Source organism: Podarcis gaigeae (assembly GCF_964106915.1).
Source record: "Podarcis gaigeae genome assembly, chromosome: 1".
Classification (NCBI taxonomy): domain Eukaryota; kingdom Metazoa; phylum Chordata; class Lepidosauria; order Squamata; family Lacertidae; genus Podarcis; species Podarcis gaigeae.
Genome location: NC_139678.1, coordinates 57,846,449 through 57,865,466, shown reverse-complemented (window position 1 = coordinate 57,865,466; position 19,018 = coordinate 57,846,449). Strand labels below are relative to the sequence as shown.

Genomic DNA, 19,018 nt, shown 5'->3' with positions numbered 1-19,018 from the left:
TCAGCATTGTCAGGTTTACTACATACAGTGAAAGTTTCTGTAGAGTTTACTTCCTCCTGAAGTTTAACACTCAACTGACATGTAAACAAACATATACAGTATAGGGAAATATCTTAAAACTCCTGGAATGAGGTTTTTTTTTTGTTTTGTTACTGAGGTTATCTAGCCTGAGTAAAAGTATCATCTCATAGGATAAAGGGGTCTGATAGGCCTTGGTAGCATGTCATGGTAAACATCATCATAAACTGATCACTGCTGTTTGGCTCCTTCCAGTAATCACAAGGGGGGAAACAAATCAGAGGTGCTGGTTTATTTCAACCCTCTTTCCCAAGTACTGTTTTTGTTCTAGCCAAAAGAAGGAAAAAAACAAGTTTAGAAGCCAATTAAAATATTTTCAGAATCATAAGTGAATACTTTAAAAAACTGTTTGCATCCTGACTTTACCTGGATTCCCTTTGCTGTAGATTATGCTGTAAATGTATAATACAAACCCTACAATAACTTATTATACAACTATGGCATTGAGAAAATTCAAACGCTTTCCACAATGTAACAAGTTCACTCTTTTTGGAAATTATAGTTGCAGATTACTTCAGCTAGGAGTATCAATTTGATATTTTCTTAATTATGAATTTTACTTTTTACTCCCCCCCCCCCCCCATCTTGTGTACTAAGTACAAGTTGGTAAAACCTAATTATATATCATTTGGAGGAACATCTGAGCCACACTATCAGTGAAGGGCTACAGCTTATTTGTATATTGTCTGCACTGTGGGAAGAAGGCCCAAGGTTCAATCTGCAGCATTTCCAGGGATGATGGGAGTTGTAGTCCCAACATCTGGAGGTCCCTACAGGTCCCTATCCTGGCATAGAAGTCTATGACAGATTTTCCAGTTTTATTACAGTTGAATCCTTTCTACCACTGCTGCTTAACAGTACAGTCCTAGACATGTCTACTTCGGAGTAGAATAGGATTTACTCCCAGGTATGTGTCTATGTGAAGGGACGTGGGTGGCACTGTGGGTTAAACCACAGAGCCTAGAACTTGCCGATCAGAAGGTCGGTGGTTTGAATCCCCACGACGGGGTGAGCTCCCATTGCTCAGTCCCTGCTCCTGCTAACCTAGCAGTTTGAAAGCACGTCAAAGTGCAAGTAGATAAATAGGTACCGCTCTGGCTGGGAGGTAAACGGCATTTCCGTACACTGCTCTGGTTCACCAGAAGCAGCTTAGTCATGCTGGCCACATGACCCGGAAGCTGTATGCCGGCTCCCTTGGCCAATAAAGCGAGATAAGCGCCACAACCCCAGAGTCAGTCACGACTGGACCTAATGATCAGGTGTCCCTTTACCTTTACCTATGTGTGTATGTGATTGCAGCCTAAAGCCCCCACTACTTTATAGAATGGTGCAACTGCTGTACAAAACTACATCTCACCTGTCCTTTGATATATATTAATATATCCTTGATATCCTGTCCTTGATACATATTAATATATATATATATATTAATACCCATCAATGTAAATGTTCCAGTTAAGACTTATTTCAAGTTATCTTCATTTTTAGCGAGACAGTTATAAAGAAAACCATTTAGTGTTCAAGAAAACATGTTTATACTTAAAATTCTAAACACGTATCACAATAGTTAAATGTCAGTTGAAGAGGAAAATCAAGCTATTTACATATTTATATTATATAATAAATGAAGAAATGCAGTAGGCAATATGCATATTCCATGTTCAAAAAGGCGCATGATGCAGGATTTAAAACATTAGACCAGCTCCCTTTCAAACATTTCAGAGTGTCCCATTAAAAACATACATATTCGTCCCAATGGCTATACAGATTTAACTTCAGTTATTTCAATCACATATGTCAAGAGATGAAATAGTAATACAAAATCATTGTGAAAATGACATGCCTAATTTTCCATTTTGTTTGCTGCTTTAATTAAAAAAAGGAACGGAAAGAAAAATGGGCAGCACCATTCTGGTTTTAAGGAAGTTTAAATGTACAATGATTACCTTCAGCTGCAAAGCTGTTTGGAAGAATAAAGCTCACCACACTACTGTATTCCCACCTCTACCCAACATATTCTCTCTCGAGAAGCAAACACATGACAAAAGAGAACCCTGTTTGTATAATCTGCTCAGATGCAAGCCAGAACCAGCACTCATGCTAGTTGCTCCTCTGCCAAATAATGACTTAATATTCAGAAATATTTTTACATGGTATTTTCCACAGAAATATTTTCTGCAGAATCAATAGGTCTTTGTTTTGTTTTTCTGGAAGTTTGCTCAGGTTTGACGCGGACAACGTCCACGTCCAGAAGGAACAGGGATGTCCAGAATTCTGCGTCTGTCTTCATATTCATCAGTATCTGTTGAGTCTTCGTCTTCATCCATCGTGCATTCGTTATGATTGGTTTCCTAAATGCAGGAACAGAAGCAATATAGGTAAGCTCTTTGACAAAGTTTCCTTGCAAAACTACCCCAACTAAATGTGATCATGTTTATCAAGCTGCATTAAACAAACAAAAGGATCAATGAATACCACAGAAAAAGTAAAATACAGTGGTGCCTCGCAAGACGAAGTTAATTCGTTCCGCAAGTCTTTTCGTCTTGCGAGTTTTTCGTCTTGCGAAGCACGGTTTCCCATAGGAATGCATTGAAAATCAATCAATGCGTTCCTATGGAAACCGCCTTCAGACCAGGTCCGGGGACAGTCTGTCCCCCAACCTCTTCTGAAGGCCAGCAGGGGGGGGGGCGAAAGTCTTTGCTTCCCCCCGCCTGCCTTCCCGGGACAGCGGAGACTTCTCCGCTGTCCCGGGGCGATCTTAAAATGCTGGCAGGCGGCAGCGAAGCCTTCGCTGCCGCCCGCCAGCATTTTAAAATCGCCCTGGGACAGCGGAGAATTCATCCGCTGTCCCGGGGCAATTTTAAAATGCTCCCGGACGTCCAGAGGGCTCTCCAAGCTGCGGATAGCAGCCTGCTGCCCCGCGTGAGGTTAAAAAGCCCTCCTCCCACCGCAAGTCTTCAAGACAGGTCCGGGAACAGAGGAGAAGCGCTGCGCACCTTCCCCTCTGTTCCCGGACCTGCCCTGAAGGCTTGCGGTGGGAGGAGGGCTTTCCTCCCCACCGCCAACATTCAGAATGCTGTTCTGAATGTTGGCGGTGGGGAGGAAAAACCCTCCTTCCACCGCAAGCCCCGGGAACAGAGGAGAAGCCCTTCGCGCCTTGTCCTCTGTTCCCGGACCTCCCACCGCAAGCCTTAGGACAGGTCCGGGAACAGAGGAGAAGGCGCGCTGCGCTTCCCCGCTGTCCCTGGAGATTTCCCTATGGGCTTTCGTCAAGCGTGCGGACACTGTTGGATTTCACCCATTCTTAGCTAATTGTAGCACACACAACACTGGGGAGAATGTACTAAACGTGCCTATTCCAATTGTGTAAAGTGCTTAACAGCCTTATATCCGTGGAGTTCATAACACTCTATAGGAAGGCCATGCTACTCTCATTTTACAGAAAAGGAGCCAAGGTATAACATGATTTGTCTGCTAAGTGTATTTTGGACAAACTGAATATGAACCCAGTACAAATGGTATTTTATCATATTACCACTGAAAACTTTTTACTTTTGTGTAAGCCAAAAAGTTCTACTCATAAAGGCAGTCTATAAATATTTCTAATTAAAAGTAAGTCCCATATTCCATCTACAGTTTTTTTCAGTAAGAGCAGTCGAAGGATCAATTTTAAAATAAGATATCCAAGTAGACAGTGCGTTTTAAAAAGTGGAATGCCCATCCAAACACTCTTCTGTAAAAACATGTATTCTGACAGTAGCTTTCCTGGAATGCTTAAAAATGTCCTATCCCCTGTCATTTGTGGAAAACAATGTTAAAACTATTTTCAAGACAAGGCACATAATGTGTCTGTTGACAACATGGACAAAGGTTGAACAAGCAAAGCAGAACAAATGATCTGCTGTAACTAAATATAAGACAAAATAATGTCTCTATCCAACAATAGGTTCCCACTTATTTTATGTTATTCATTTAGCACATAAACAGCAGTGCAGTTATATAATATGTAGGCAATATCAAATTGTTAATATATCTTATTTGTTCTTCCCCAAACTGAGCATTACTCAAAAAACAAAGCAAAGCAAAAAACAATGAAACAAGCAGTCAGAAAAGACATTTTACTACTTGGGCTTTTCCCAAATGTTCCAGGACCTTTATACACATTTCATAATCCCATAAATGAGAAAGTTGTTATCGATCCCCTCATTGCATTTTCGCTCATAATTGATAAAGAAGCAAGTATGATACTTGAGCACCCACATTTTTAAACTAGGTAAAGTGTTTTTTTTTACTTTACTCACCTTATAGCTTCTAAAAACTATTAACCTAGTTTTATGCAAAAAGGAGATCACTATTTACATTTAAACACAAAATCCAATTGTTTTTTGGAAACCAGAGAAGAGTTAAGGCCTAAAAACATCAATTTTAACTTACCATGCGTGCTGTAGATACTTTGAACGTTGGGCAAACCATATGAAATCTAGGAATGGTAACATTAAAAAATCTGTCTTTATAGTAGAGACAATGGAATGTATAGTATCCTTCCATGTATCCTGAAGTAGTGGCAAATGTCGTACAGCTGGTATATTCATAAACCCGACCAGGGCTGATTATGGGAAATTCTCCTGTAGAAACAAAATTAACAGAGGACTTCAACCTCTGGAACCAAAAATACTTCAATTAGGATCAAACTTAACATTGCAATGAACTTTTAAAAAAAGTGTGATTACAACTAGTCACTTTTATTTCTAAAAGAAATACAGTCACAAGACTGGTTCCAATACAGGCCCCATACCAGTTTCTTGACAAAAACAAAAACAAACCCACGCTCTTGACTGCTATTTGCCCTCAAATGTGATATTTATACAGCAAACAGCATATATGGGGGCAGTTTATCAGCCATGGTCATGGGGGAGTGTTTTTCACCAAAAACTGGGCTCCAATTTAGACTGAGAACAAGTTTCAGTGCAGGGCCTCAAAACTACTCCCCTTTGCCCCAATAAAATTGGCCAGTTTAAGCACGCTTTTTTAAACAGCATGTTTATTGTAATGTGTAGTTTGGCCCTTAGAACTGTACCACAGACTTCGAAGAAACGAAGAGTGAGCAATCTATACTATTATAGATTTTAATCTTAGTATAAAATTCTAAGGGTGCTGCCATGCTGCAGTTTGCATGGCTTGTTGATAGGCAGCCAGTGTGTGGCCCAGGGAGGAAGACAGAGCGAGTGAGCAGGCAGCCTAAGCAAGCAGGTGAGTAAGTGTGACAGCCACCTCAGATAAGCCACAGAGCAACAGGCAGGACAGGTTGGGGCAGCTCCCAAGAAATCATCCTGCTCTGATGCAGCTGCCCACCTCACATGTTTCTCCCTTTCCTTCTCCCCGCTCCTTGCTGAAGGAAGCAGCAGCAGCAGCAGCAGCAGCAGCAGCAGCAGCAGCAGCAGCAGCAGCAAAAAGGGTAGAAAGCCTTCCCCTCCTTCATTCCCTCTCCATGTGCTGTTGCAGGGAAGCAAAGGAGAGAATGTCTCTTTCGTCTTCATCCCACTGTTAAAGGCTTCTTTCTCAGTCCTTCCTCAGTGATGCTGCACTTGCAACAAAGAAACCTTTTTTTAAAAAGTGTAATTGCCACACAGCTGGGGCAGCGATGGTCGCTTAGATTGGGATCATGGCTGGGAAGAAAAGGATCAAGGTTCCTCTAATTGCACCCTGCATTTGTTGTTGCTGTTTTAAAAACAGTTACATTCTTTAACTATTCCTTACCTACTACTCCAGGACCTTGCACCTCCTCCACATCACCTTTGGCATTGGTTATTCTCCAGTACCGACTGTCTAGCTGACAAGCCTTCTCTGGAAGAGCATCTTTGGACATCTCAATTCTGAAAAATTATGCAAGATACTCATTTTAGGGAGAGAGCAAAAGCACTAGCCAAAAACTATTACCTTCCTTAAAATACTATCCAGAATATTTTAACTGTTTTAGGGCCTTGAGAGGCGGAAGGAAATAGTTGTGACACTCGTCTGACCACATTACAAACAACACTCATTAGCAGGGGCATAAGAGTCATGTTTTTCTCTGACACGATGTAGCAATTTGACTGTCCAGGAAATACTACCCTAAGGGGGAAGATCTAGATCCTGTAATTATTACACAGGAAAAATAATAATTGAACAGATGTTAGAAGAAAGAATATGTTCTATAAGCAAAGAAGTAACTTCAGTGCAGTCTTGTAAAAAGCATTCAACATTTCCCCGTTCTTACTTTTTATCTCTCACTGATAAATTGTGATTTTGGAAGGACTAGTTTATATTTTACGTCATTTAGAATTTTGCCAGTGAGCAAAGAAAGCTTCAAGACGTGTCAGTAACACATTGATAAAATCAGCATTCGTTTACTGCTCCTACCTGATTCTGTAAGTAAAGAAATAGTGAGGTGGATGTACAGAACTGAGTTCAGGTAGAAAAGATGTGGAGACAGAGACAGTAATATCTCCTGTTGTTGCTACGCAACTCTTGTCATGAACGTATCTAGCAAATAAAGAAAAAGGCATTATTTTAAAGAATAAACAAATACTGAAAAATTCATTTGTATAAAACCAACTTTCACCTTACAATTTGTGCATTGAGAATCTATTTCCCTCCGTAATAAGAAAAGGCATTCTCTGCACCCGCTTAATGCCATTTAGACTATATCTGTTTCTGCAGAACATAGTGCAAATGTATGGCCAGCATTACAATGTTATTATTGTAAATAATAAGTGTGCTTTGCTTTACTACCTCATGCTCACATACATGTCTAACAAATATTATAAGATGATAATTTATTTTTGTTACAAGTTTAAGATTATTACATTTTGTCATAATAAGATACCACAGATTGTAAACTAAAGGCATAATACCTGAAAATCTGGTCTCTGATGATGGGATAGCCACCTGTTACTACATTGTTTACATAGGAGGTGAACCATTCCAAATAGGAGCTACCTAATGGCAAAGGGGGAGAAACATTTCACAAGGTCATAAAAAGGCCAGTATGCCGATTACATATGCTATGACTAAAAACAAAACAAAACAAAACAAAGAACAGTTCAGGCCTCCCAGGTGGTGGTCACCTAGCTCTGACCATTAGCAGTCTCAAGTACATGGTAAGGCACTATAGCACTAGAGTGCTGAGGTTTAGGACTAGGCAAGCGGAAGCTGCTCATTCATCTAAGACCAGAACTCAGAAATCTGAATGAAACTGGGGCAGGGGAGAAAGAAGAAGTTCCCACTTGTTTGTCCCCTACCCATGCTTCCTTACAGATCAGCTTGCCTCATTCCATTTTACTATGAAGCTTCATTTCACTATAGATGGCAATAAATGCATTGTTACGTTTAGCAAGATAGTAGGAAGAATTCAGTATCTTGGTATCAGCAAACATTTCCTCTTACCAGATGGAGTGATTTCCCCCCTTCTTGTCCCACAAATTGTTCTGGGATTTTTCCCCTGACTCCCCTCCCCCAGAGTCAACTGGGAGAGCACAGGGGAAGAAGAAAGGAGGAGCCTTGTTGTGCTAGGGGACACATCACACTGGGGCTCTATTTGATACAACTATGCTGGTACAACTATTTAATTGAATCTGGCTCTTGTTTTTTAAAATACAAATAAACCATCATTCCTCCCAATGCAAAGCACAAATAAAAATGTGTGTGAATTGATGGTTCCATTTGTTAAACTTCCCTTCCCAAAGCTGCTCCCATCCTTGATCCTCTGAGCATGCTATTTTTGATTTGCCATAACCTTTGAAAGGTAATAATGCCTCAATTACATATCACAGGTCTATGAAAAGAGAGTCTGATGGTGTTACTGCAGTTGCTTTCTTCAAAAACCAAACTATAAGAACTGCAGAAAATGCAAGCTTGAGAAACCCTGATTGCTACTTCTCTAAGACAAAGCAGAAAGATGGGATGAAAGGCAATTTGCGTGAGCTGGCTGGTAGGGGCTGCATAATCCTCTCACCAAGTGCTTTCCCCAGCTGATGCAGCAAACATGAATCTGGGAGACCCAGGAGGAAGACGACTTAAGCACTCCTCTAACACCTACTTCTTCCTTGCACATCATCCCATCACTTTGCAGTGGAGGTGTGACATCCAGCATTCCTAGACTTGCTGTTACTCTAATTCAGAGCCGCCACCACCATCACATTGAACTATAATCCCTAGCTTCCCATCTTTCATTTAAAACAATTGGAAGTAACTACCGTATTTTTCGCTCTATAACACGCACCTGACCATAACACGCACATTGTTTTTAGAGGAGGAAAACAAGGGAAAAAACATTCTGAATGAAACAGTGGATGTATCATTTTTGGGCTTCATGCTGTGGCCACAGACATGTGATTTGATGGTGAATTTGGGGTGACCCAATGCCAAAATCCTGAGAATTCCTGTGGATCCATGCTTTGTAACCACGTTTTTGCACCATTGCAGCCCCAGGCAACAGTGGGTGCGTGATTTTTTTGGTGCAGGCTGTAGCCATGGACATGCTATGTGATCTGATGGTGAATTTGGGGTGACCCAATGCAAAGATCCTGAGGATCCATGTGGATCCATGCTTTTTAACCACGTTTTTGCACCATTGCAGCCCCAGGCAACAGTGGGTGCGTGATTTTTTTGGGGGGGCAGGCTGTAGCCATGGACATGCTATGTGATCTGATGGTGAATTTGGGGTGACCCAATGCAAAGATCCTGAGGATCTATGCTTTGTAACCACATTTTAAGTGGGGAGGGAAGGAAAAACACAGAAGGGACAAGGAGCAGGAGAGGGGTGTGCAGAGAAGCAGCTGGCTAAGAATGCAGGAGAGGGGTAGGGAGGAAAGGAAGGCAAAAGTTTCCCCCCACCCAAGCCAGCCAGCCATCTCTCTCTCTCTCCCTCCCTCCCTCGCTCCCTCCCCCCCTCTCTCTCCCTCCCCTCCCCCCTCTCTCTCTCCCTCCCCCTCCCCCCCTCTCTCTCCCTCTCCCCCAGCAGCACCGGAGCTTGCCTGGAGGGGAGGGGCTTTCCCTGCTCTTTGTTCCGTTTCAGCAAACACAGCAAGGAAACAGGAGGGTGGGCAGTAAGACCCTGAGGCAGAATGCAGGAAAGCAGCCGCTTCCTCTTTTCAGGTTTCGCTTCTCCGTGCAGCGTGCAGCCCCGCGATTTGATTTTTGCTTGATTTTTCGGCTCCAGGGACCACACATTCGCTCTATAACACGCACAGACATTTCCCCTTCCTTTTTAGGAGAAAAAATCTGCGTGTTATAGAGGGAAAAATACGGTATATTTCCTTTCTAGAAACAATAAGCAAAAAGTACAGGCACTATGCTTCCCAATTTTTTGTGTGAGCGTGCACGCACCTTTTAATGTTTTGCTACCCCTCTAAAACTGTAAAAAACAAAAAAAAAATTGCGGAAGCCCAGAGTATCAGCAAAATTTAACAAGCAAAACTTCATATTGCAATGCCGAACAAATGCAACCAAGATTTGCTTTTTCCGTCTCCCTCTCAAAAGAGGGCACTCCAAGCCAAAGAATGGAAGTGAAGTGAAAGGATGTGCTCTTATCTTCTACCACCTGGCTGCTTTTAGATACAATGCTAGTGCCCAAACTTATCTTGCAAATACAGAACTTGTGGGGGTAGATTTCAAGAGATATGATTTGGGTTCTAGCACCTGACGAGTTACGCTTACTTTCATTCTCTGCTTATAAATGCACTCTCCCAACATCTTGCAATATTACACGTGATCACAGTTTAACAGATAGTTTGTCCTCTAATGTGCAAAAGATCTAGAATGAGCAAATGCTGCATGTTGAGGTAAGTGGATAAAGTTCCAGACATATTCCACTTCATATTGACTTCTCTAAATTGTTTCCCATTTAAGTTCCAAAATACTTTTACCTGTAATAAACATATCAATTGCAGATGGATTGCGGGCCATTTGATCCTTTAAAGGAAAAAGGAAAAAGTTTATTTGTGTCCTTAAAAACTGGATTTACAGGTGACATTTGTACCATACAATACTGCAGGAAAATATTAGACTGTAACCAGTAGTAAAAAAGAGAACAAAATTAAGTGTTTCATCTGTGCAAGTCACTTTATGTTCCCATCTCGTCTGTGAACATTTGGTAGAAAACTCAACTTGAAAACTTAAGATTTATTTCTTTGAAATTATAGTATCAATGAAACAGTCATTATGTTCTTTTTTATTATTAAATAGCTTTCAGAAGTTCTTCTACTTAGTTATGGCCCTTCCTGTAGCTAAAAACCAATTTGTGTTTTATGTACCACTATAACAAAAGGGTGCTTTGACCCTCCCCCCTCAATGCACTGTTAATCAATAACTTACTATTATTTCAAAGTGTGAAGTTTGATTTTTATGCACTAGACACATTTGTATGAAGCCCATTTTTTTGGAGGCAAACTTCTAATCAACTTGCAAGATCCTCCTTCCCCTTCATCACATCCCCAGCTTCTTCACTAGTAGCCCTGCTTTGCCTGTCTCTCAGCTCCAGGTCCTAATGACCAGCCTTCACTTCTCTCATGGCAATTTAGCAATTGCTGCCATTTAAAAGCCCCTCTCCTTCACAAGTTAGAGCGTTTGAACATTTATGTGGCCTTTTGTGGATGGTGGGAAGTAGCTCAGAGATGAAAGACAGATGATTTTAGATTTTTTAAAACATTCTACACACATATACTGCATCAGTTTCATCTACTGAAGATAATGAGTAGCATTAGTGTTGTCTAAAGTGTCTATTTACAAGTCTTTCTTACTGGGCATTGGTAGAAGATCTCGTAACTATTGCGGCCCTCCACGCTTTCCAGAGCCATGTACTGACTCAATCCAGTGTGGATGCAAAAGGTTAAGGGGAGGCACTGTTTCAGTCCTAGCCGCTGCTGAAAGCCACCAGCTGCTGTGTCGATGTCCAGCAAATCTTCAGAGCGATAGTGGTTGGAAAGTGCCATGCTTCCCATCAACCTTTGGAAAGACAGAAAGAAAAGGGGGGGAGAGACATTATTAACCATTGGAAGAAACAAATTTCAAGTATGTGCAAGCTTACGTAGCAGCCGACTGCCAATTAGCAATGACAGTTAACGTTAGCTTCTCACCCTGGAACGACTAGCTTCTGTCCATTATGGATCCGAAATGAACATCGATAGTCATCGGGGAGTTTGCAACCAATTTGTGCTTCCACAGCATCCAGATCTTCCTCCCGAACACTCTCTGTGAGCATTCAAAAACTGTACCATTTAGCAGATTATCTTCAGACAATATAAACAATGCATTTTGCAGTAAGTTATTTAAGACGTGATGTTAAAACCTCTTTAGCAAGCCCCATTCAAGTCAGCAGGTGTGACAACTGTGTTTAGAATCATATATTTTCCTAGGGATTCTTCAGTTTACTTTTTCTGAAACAGACATCAATACTTATGTCAGAAACACTACACGAAAAGCATAATGTCTTTTGCTTTTGGAAACACCTATGTACTCCAAAGTGGTGGGCTTCCTTTTAAGACAAACCAGAGATAGAAGTCTGTCTTAATTCAAGCCACAGCATATAATCTGAATAGGGACACACTGCTGTAAAACAAGGAAGGCCAACTAGTAGTCTGTAGTTCAGACTCAGAAGCAGTTTTTGTCTGATTCTCCTGCCCTTTGCAATTTGTGGCTAAAATATTTGCCAACTATTATTCAGGAGGAGAATAAATAATTTTCAAGGGCCATATAAGAGAGAAAATGGCATGTGTTAATGTTTGTTGTTTAGTCATTTAGTCGTGTCACTCTTTGTAACCCCAAAAGAGATTCATGTATTCCAAAGCCTACAGTAACAATCATTCTCACCTAGTATGGCTGCTTCCATTCTAGGGTTTTTAGTAATGCTGAGACACTATCAGCTGCAAGTGAAGTTAAAATGGCACTAGAGAGTTACATTCCCCTTGCATGTCTCTATAAGTGAAGGAAAGATGAACAACAAAACAGCTGCTCCAAAACTGGCTGCTAAAGAAAAATTAATAGAGGAGACCACCTGCAATATATGGTTGGTTTTGTTTGATATGAATGCACATCTGCTCTAGCACACTGATTAAACTTTTAAAAGCATGTATTATTGTATTTCCCACAAGAAAGGCAGGAAGAGAGCAGGGCATGTTCCAGACCCGGGGGGTGGGTGTCATTTGAAGATGCTCCTCTGAGAAGTGGGGGAGGAAGAGCTGATCCTGAGGCTTTGAAAAACATTTCTGCAATTCATTAGTATGCAAAAGTACAATGAAATGCTTTAAATTTTTTTTTAATTTGTTGAGTTTTTCAAAAACTCTGAATTTAGGGTTAAGGCTTCCTGTTGCCCCCCATTGTCTAGAAGCCTATAAGATGGAGACATATAGCTGCTTTGCAAACCTCTTTGAAATTCAGCGCAGCTGAAAGGTATTCTCCTTTCCCCCCATAATCTTCTCAGATTTCCAGAAAAGCAGTGAGACCTCTGGGAAAAGATCCACACACATGGACCCTATTTTGGTGTTTTAAGGAGCATCTCTACCCCCACCCTCAACAAACCAGTTGCTGAATGATTAAGGGAAAGATGCGGCATTCAGGGGTAAGAACACCTTGTTCAAACCATTCCTCAAATCTCACAGTGTGTACTTTTCATATCTACTTCTTCAAAATTAACTCTATTGTTGCTGCACTTTTGCCTTTGTACAAAATTGGGAATTAGAATTAACAAAAATAAAATGCAAAATTCAATAGTGCTTTGCCTGTCCACACTGGACAGGCTAGCACCGATTCAAATCAAAGTCAGAAAACCCACTACAAATCAGGTCATGATGAAACTTGATGAAATTAACAGTTTGTGAAAAGTACCACACTCATTATGCTATCAAAGTCCATTTGGTTTTCCTTTTCCTGTTCTAGATCACTATGCCAGATTGACAGCTAAGCACAATTTATTGTGTTTCACACACACAAAGAAGGCTAAAATAAAAAAGGGGGAGGACAGAACTGTTCTCAGCTTAACAAGCATGTTGGCAATAGTTAAATAATCTAGGGTGTTCATTAAGTGGCACTTAACACTGATCTAAAATGGTAACTTTAGAGAGAGAAAATGCAAGTACAACTGAAGTTGTATAAAACAGCAAACTTATAAACAATACCTTTCAAAGAGGTAATCATCCGAGGACAACGCTGAAACAGATATTTTTCTAAATCATCCCAGGCCTTTTTAAGTGTAGCATAAATTTGAATATACCTTCCGAGATCAGCATACGTATCTATAAAGATTGCTTTCCAGCTCCGAGATTTCTCAGCTCTAAAAAGATAAAAAACATTATCTAAACAGCAATAAGTAGTAAGAATATTGCATATATGCATTTTAAAAAAAAAATCTTAGTACCCTCCCATTGCTAATTTTAATTTTTTTAAGGTAAATTCCAGTTCAGAAGATTGGATTACAGTTCAATGGGTAGGATTTACATAAGTGTTTAACTATCCCATTAAAAAAAATCAACTGGACTTGTAGTTAATTTTGAATAATCTGCACACAAAAAGCAGGAAGGAAGAATAAGCCTCATAATTGTGTAATATTGTACAGAAACAACAGAAATAAGATTGTACAAAAGGGAAAGCAAAATACCATTCTGATAATTGGCTAATGATTTATGAATTCATTCTAGAGGATGTCACAAAAACTGTCAAGGCTTTGCCACAGGTGTGAATAAAGAATTCTTATAGGGCTGGCCAGCAAAATGGGGGGGGGGGTAGTGCCATGTGAATTTTCATGCATGCTTTAATAAGGAAACCTGTAAAAGTGACTGTGTGTCAAAATGAGCAGCAATTAATCCAAGTTTCAAACTCAAACACCAACATCCCATTTTCTGCTACCCAAATAGGTTCCAATTAAAACCTATCGGATAGGAATATTGCATCATTTGTCATAGAAATATCCTACGACTTAGACAAGCTAAGCTGTTCTAGTTAGTATATCTACAGTGGTACCTCCGGTTAGAAACTTAATTTGCTCCGGAGATCCGTTTGTAACCTGAAAGCATTCTAAACATGAGGCACGCTTTCGCTAATGGCACCTTCTGCTGCTGCTGCGCCACCAGCGTGTGACTTCCACTCACACCCCAGGGCAAAGTTTGCAACCGGGAGCATCTACTTCCGGGTTAGCGAAGCTCTTAACCCAAAGCATTCGTAAGGAGGGTGGTACGTAACACGAGGTTCCTCTGTACTGGAGAATTAGCACCACCTAGCATCTTTGCAGGAGGAAGCTATTATTTACTAACAGATTATTTCATATTGAGCTGATGCTTGCATACTTTTTCAAGCTGTTTCAAAATTTATGTTTTAATGCACACAACTTTTAATCCAAGAAGTAGTCTACAAAAAATTGTAAATTTACCAGCCAGAAAACTGGTAACACCACTGAATAATTTTCTCATGTTATGTAAATTAAACATTAGAAATACTTACTCTGACAAAAGCCAATATTTCTTACAGTGCCTCCTCCACAGTGGATCATGACTTGAAAACTGATTTAATCTACGGCTTACGCAACAGCAGCTGCAAATACAAAGTCAGTTTAAATTTGTCTACAAGTCAGACTAAAAGCAGGTTCAGTAATGATTGCACTTGTACTTTGTACAGAAATGCTGGAGAATTTCCTGTTTTTAAAGTTAAATTTGACACATGATTTCACACTTATCTTTAAGACTCAATTCTCTAAATTAACCCACACTTTTGTACATTTTCTCTGTGGCAGCTGTGTTGTGGAATTATGGACACTTTCATTTTGTGCCCCACCCCATGCTCTTTAACATCTGTATGAAACTGCTGGGTGAGATCAGAAGACGATTTAGAGTGAGGAGTCATCAGTATGTTGATGACATCCAGCTTTGTTTATTTCATCAGAATCAAGTGAGACTGTTCAGGAACTGGACTGGTGCTTGGATTTGGTAATGGGCTGGATAATGACCAAATTTTCAAATAACCAGAGTTCTCCAAGTTAGGGCATTAGCTTCCATTCCAACTTGTTATGATGAATATGAGAAAAGTAGAGAGCAAGAGCTAAAAAAAATAAAAATACTCTAGCCCCTCTGTAGAGGGCAAGAGAGAAAATTAATCTTAAAAACTAAAATAAATTAGCTTTGGCTTTTCATCTATTCTCATCAGAGATACCTCTCTAGGCAGGTATCTATTCATGTCATAATCACTACTTCAGAAAGAGCAAGTTAAATTAGAGTTTGTTCAACTCTATGTTCAGAAACCTATTTGGTATAAATTATTTGAATTGTACTGCTTGTGACACATATGGGAGGCAACATCATGGTAACATAAACCCAGTAATGTTGCACATTTGTATGTATTTGCAATTTTGCCAAGTGTTTAAGCTTCTCAGCTTTGGTTGTTGTATTAACTTGCACCTTTTGGAAAGGACTAAATGGTATTAAGGTGGGCTCAGCATATAGATTTTGGACAGATGAAATAAATGTCAGGGAATGTGGAATCATTGCCATAGGAAAGGAAAGGGGATACTTAAGTCCCATCTTCCAACCGTTGGGAATTCTGCCAAGCCTTTGTTGGACTGCTTATAAAGCACACCAATTATCTGTGAATAACTTTGGCTTTAACAGATGTCAAACTCAGCACATTAAACAAGGTATCGTAATAGAATGGAGTACACACCTCCCTACAGGTTCTACAGAATTTCCATTAACACTGAAAAACTATGAATTGTCATTAGGGTGCACAGTACATACAGCAGAATATATTTACCACCACCATCAAATTAGATCATAGTGTATAGAGACAAACTAAGGCAGACACTATAATATCTATAACATTAAACACAAAAAAATACAAATAATTGGAAATTTAGGGACACTCCACAAGCCATTGGTTACACTCACATATCACATAGTTGGCCCTAAACTTGTGGCGCTCAATCAAGTCCAGCCCCCTGCTACCTTGCACAAAGGAAGACACACACCCCATATCATAAACCTTATCAATCTATTTCTTTGCCACCGAGAGGCCTCCACCATGTGGTGTCACTAGGGCAGGGCTCGCTTCGAGCACGTTGCCCAGAGCAAGCACCTGTTGACACAGCCGCGCTGTGGTGAAAGAAAACCTGTCTATCAGCGCAGGGCCAGCTTGGAAGCCACTTGGGACCCACGGCAGGAGCCTCTCCAGAAATGTGCAATGCAGAGCAGCCCAGAGCACTATGCGCTCTTGCAGGGGGATGGGGGGAAGAGATGGGTTGGGAGCTGCTTCCCCACAGACAGGGCCATCGACCCAGCTCCCATACCCAGGGCTATGGGCTATCCCTCGCCCCATTTCCCCACTCGTCTCAACCCAAGCCTCGCATCTCCTACTCTTCCTTCCCATTCGGGAGCTTCTCCATGGAGATATTTCCTGCACGCGCAACCCCGCCATTGATGGGCTTTTTGGGTGGTGTGGTGGTGGTGGAAGGAGACGGGTCACCATGGCCCTCTCTTCCCCCGAGAAGCTGCTGCTGCCGCCACCCTTCTCCTCTTCCTCCCCATTTCCCCATGGTTGGCGCCGCCAAGGGAAGCCAAAGGCAGCCCCGAGAGCGCCGCCCTGTCCCGCCAGCTCCCCGCATTAAGCCCCGCCGGGCGCCGGGCTCCCCGCACCTCATGAGGTCCCTGTAATCCAGGAAGCTGAGGACGAGCAGCAGCGGGTCCGTGGGCAGCGACTCCAGGCTCAGGGGCTGCAAGTCCAGCTCAACGGACGCCGCCATCTTGACGCCTCTCTGGTCGGGCCTCGGCTCCGGAGTGGGAGGCTCCTCCTCCTCCTCCCCGCTCAGCTGGGGCCGGGCTGGGCTGGGCAAGGGCGAAGCGCGGCCTACGGCTTGTTCCTGCCCGCCTGGCAGGCATCTCCCGCCCCTCACGCTGGTTTGTTATCAAACACACACACACACACACACACACACACACACACGGCAGGGCTGGGCTGGGCTGGGCTCAAGGGACGCGCTGCTGCATTCAAAACCTCGATCTCACAAAACGCTTCTCGCCTGGAGGGTTGTGGGCGCGAGGGCTCCTTTGAACAGCTGCACTGCAGCAGGCAGAAATACAACAGGTGTAGCTTTCCCGTTTCCCAATTTTGGGTCTGAAGATTTGACTTTCGAGCACGCGCAGTAGGCAAGGCGACGCACGTGCTTAGTTAGGGTGCCAGCGAAGCAGGTAGAATTTGAGGTTTATTTATTCATTTATTTTTTAAAAGTTATTTTTAATTATTTAATTAAATTAATTTTAAAAATTATTTTAAAAAGAACTATCAAATAGTAGGCATCACTAGGGGCAGGGCTTCCTCGTATCCTACTCCGGTAACTCCACTCGCTTGAGCTTCAAGCGACAACATAGGATGCAGAAGTACCGCCAGGCTGTGTACAAGTAGGACTAATCCAAGTTGGACCTGAACTACCACAAAGTGGTGCCACCCACCACTGGCAAAGGAAGAGGAGTGCAGGGGGGGGACGCCCCGCCCCTGGCAGTGCGATCCCAGTAGGGTGCCACTGCATAGCTGTCAACCTTCCCTTTTTTTGCGGGAAATTCCCTTATTCCAGCGCCGTTTCCCGCTGCTATCCCGGATTGTTAGATATCCTGTAGACTGTCTCAGGGACAGGTGAGGCTGCTGATCCCTTATTTTCAAATCTGAAAGTTGACAGCTATGTGCCATCGTGGCTGTCCCCGCCCCTGCGCTGGGCACCACGTCCCTTCAGATAGCATGCCCCACCCCCCAGGATGCACGCCACGCCCCTGCAGGCGGTGCATCATGCGCCCAGGATGCGCACTAGCCCCCCCGCCTGCTATCTGGCCCCCTCAGACAGCTGCTCTAGAAGGAAACCATAGTCACTAATATCAAAACCCCCTGAGAGTTTGATGAGAATTAACAGGGACATATTCCCCCTGTCTCTCTCCCAACAGAGGTCATCATACAGGGCAACCAAAGCAGTTTCTGTGCCCAAACTGGGCCTAAACCCAGATTGAGATGGGTCTAGAAAATCGGTTTCCTCCTAAAGCTCTTGGATTTTATTTTGAATTACTGATCTGGATTTTATTTTGAATTATTGGGGAGGGGGGCACCATAATCTTTTCAGTGCTTAGGACCTCTAAATATCTTAACCCAGCCCTGAGTTTGTGTCAGATTTGCCCAAGACCAATTCCATTCCTTCAAGAAAAACTCAGCTGTTTTAGGAGGGAGCCTGTAACTGTGTAAGGAAGTGGCTGATAACCCTAATCTATGAAATGCACATTCAGTGTGCTGCATTTCCCAGAAACTTGGGTAACAACTTGGATTATGTAAAAAGAAGATGTTTTACAGCTCAGCTGAAGAGCTTTGATGTAAGGGTTAAATAAAACGGTAATTCCAAAATTTGTTGCCTTCCATAGAACACACGCCACTTAATCTAATTTGGCGGAATGAATAAAAAAGCTGCTATCGAATGGTTATGATAACTTTTGTTTATGCTATTTTTTAAAGTGGTCTTGCAGTTAGGGCTGAGTGCCAGAATATCTTTTCATAATGTTGGTTCAGCCATGGAATACATGAAATAATAATGAGCAGATTGCCCTTACATATGTTTTCATAAATAACCTTTCTCACTACTGATTCCCAGATGCGTCTGGATTTGGAGCAGGATTTCCGGGAATGTAGGATGAGATATCTAGACATATTTTAGCCCTAGTATCTTTTATTATGGAAAATAATTACTGTGTACATCTTATTAACAAACCACAATTCCATCCATTTCTATTCTAAAAGCATGTTAACTCAAAAGTCAGTCCCACGGAGTTCAATGTAACTACTGTAACTCCCAAGTGAGTGAGCTAGAAATTCTCCTTTGAAGTTCACTGATGCCGTGTCTGTTTTCTGTGAGCTCATATCTATGTAACACATGTTGCCTTTTTTCTTTTAGAGA

The 19,018-nt window shown here is 41.9% G+C and overlaps 2 protein-coding genes across 2 annotated transcripts in view; one reads left to right on the top strand and one right to left on the bottom strand.

The window, feature by feature from the left end:
* Positions 1-1,589: 1,589 nt before the first annotated feature.
* Positions 1,590-17,096, bottom strand: FBXO3 (F-box protein 3). Its single transcript, XM_083751701.1, has 11 exons — positions 16,728-17,096; positions 14,548-14,637; positions 13,230-13,384; positions 11,193-11,307; positions 10,857-11,061; positions 9,984-10,029; positions 6,972-7,056; positions 6,478-6,600; positions 5,836-5,951; positions 4,513-4,703; positions 1,590-2,429 (listed from the first exon to the last, which is right to left on the bottom strand). The coding sequence occupies exons 1-11, from the start codon at positions 16,832-16,834 to the stop codon at positions 2,298-2,300; spliced, it is 1,365 nt and encodes a 454-aa protein (XP_083607827.1). The 5' UTR covers positions 16,835-17,096; the 3' UTR covers positions 1,590-2,297.
* The window catches only part of LOC310850973 (uncharacterized protein), an 86,223-nt gene continuing 69,606 nt past the window's right edge, over positions 2,402-19,018 (top strand). Inside the window, exon 1 of the mRNA XM_083752977.1 lies at positions 2,402-2,456. The gene's annotated coding sequence lies outside the window, so the exon portion shown is untranslated. The remainder of the gene's footprint in view (positions 2,457-19,018) is intronic.

Coding starts and splice junctions, on each gene's coding strand:
- FBXO3 (XM_083751701.1), bottom strand. CDS start 16,834: ATGGCGGCGTCCGTTGAGCTGGACTTGCAGCCCCTGAGCCTGGAGTCG. Junction 6,601..6,971: donor ATCAGAGACCAGATTTTCAG/GTATTATGCCTT, acceptor TTTATTTGCTAG/ATACGTTCATGACAAGAGTT. Junction 2,430..4,512: donor AAGTATCTACAGCACGCATG/GTAAGTTAAAAT, acceptor TCCTGCATTTAG/GAAACCAATCATAACGAATG.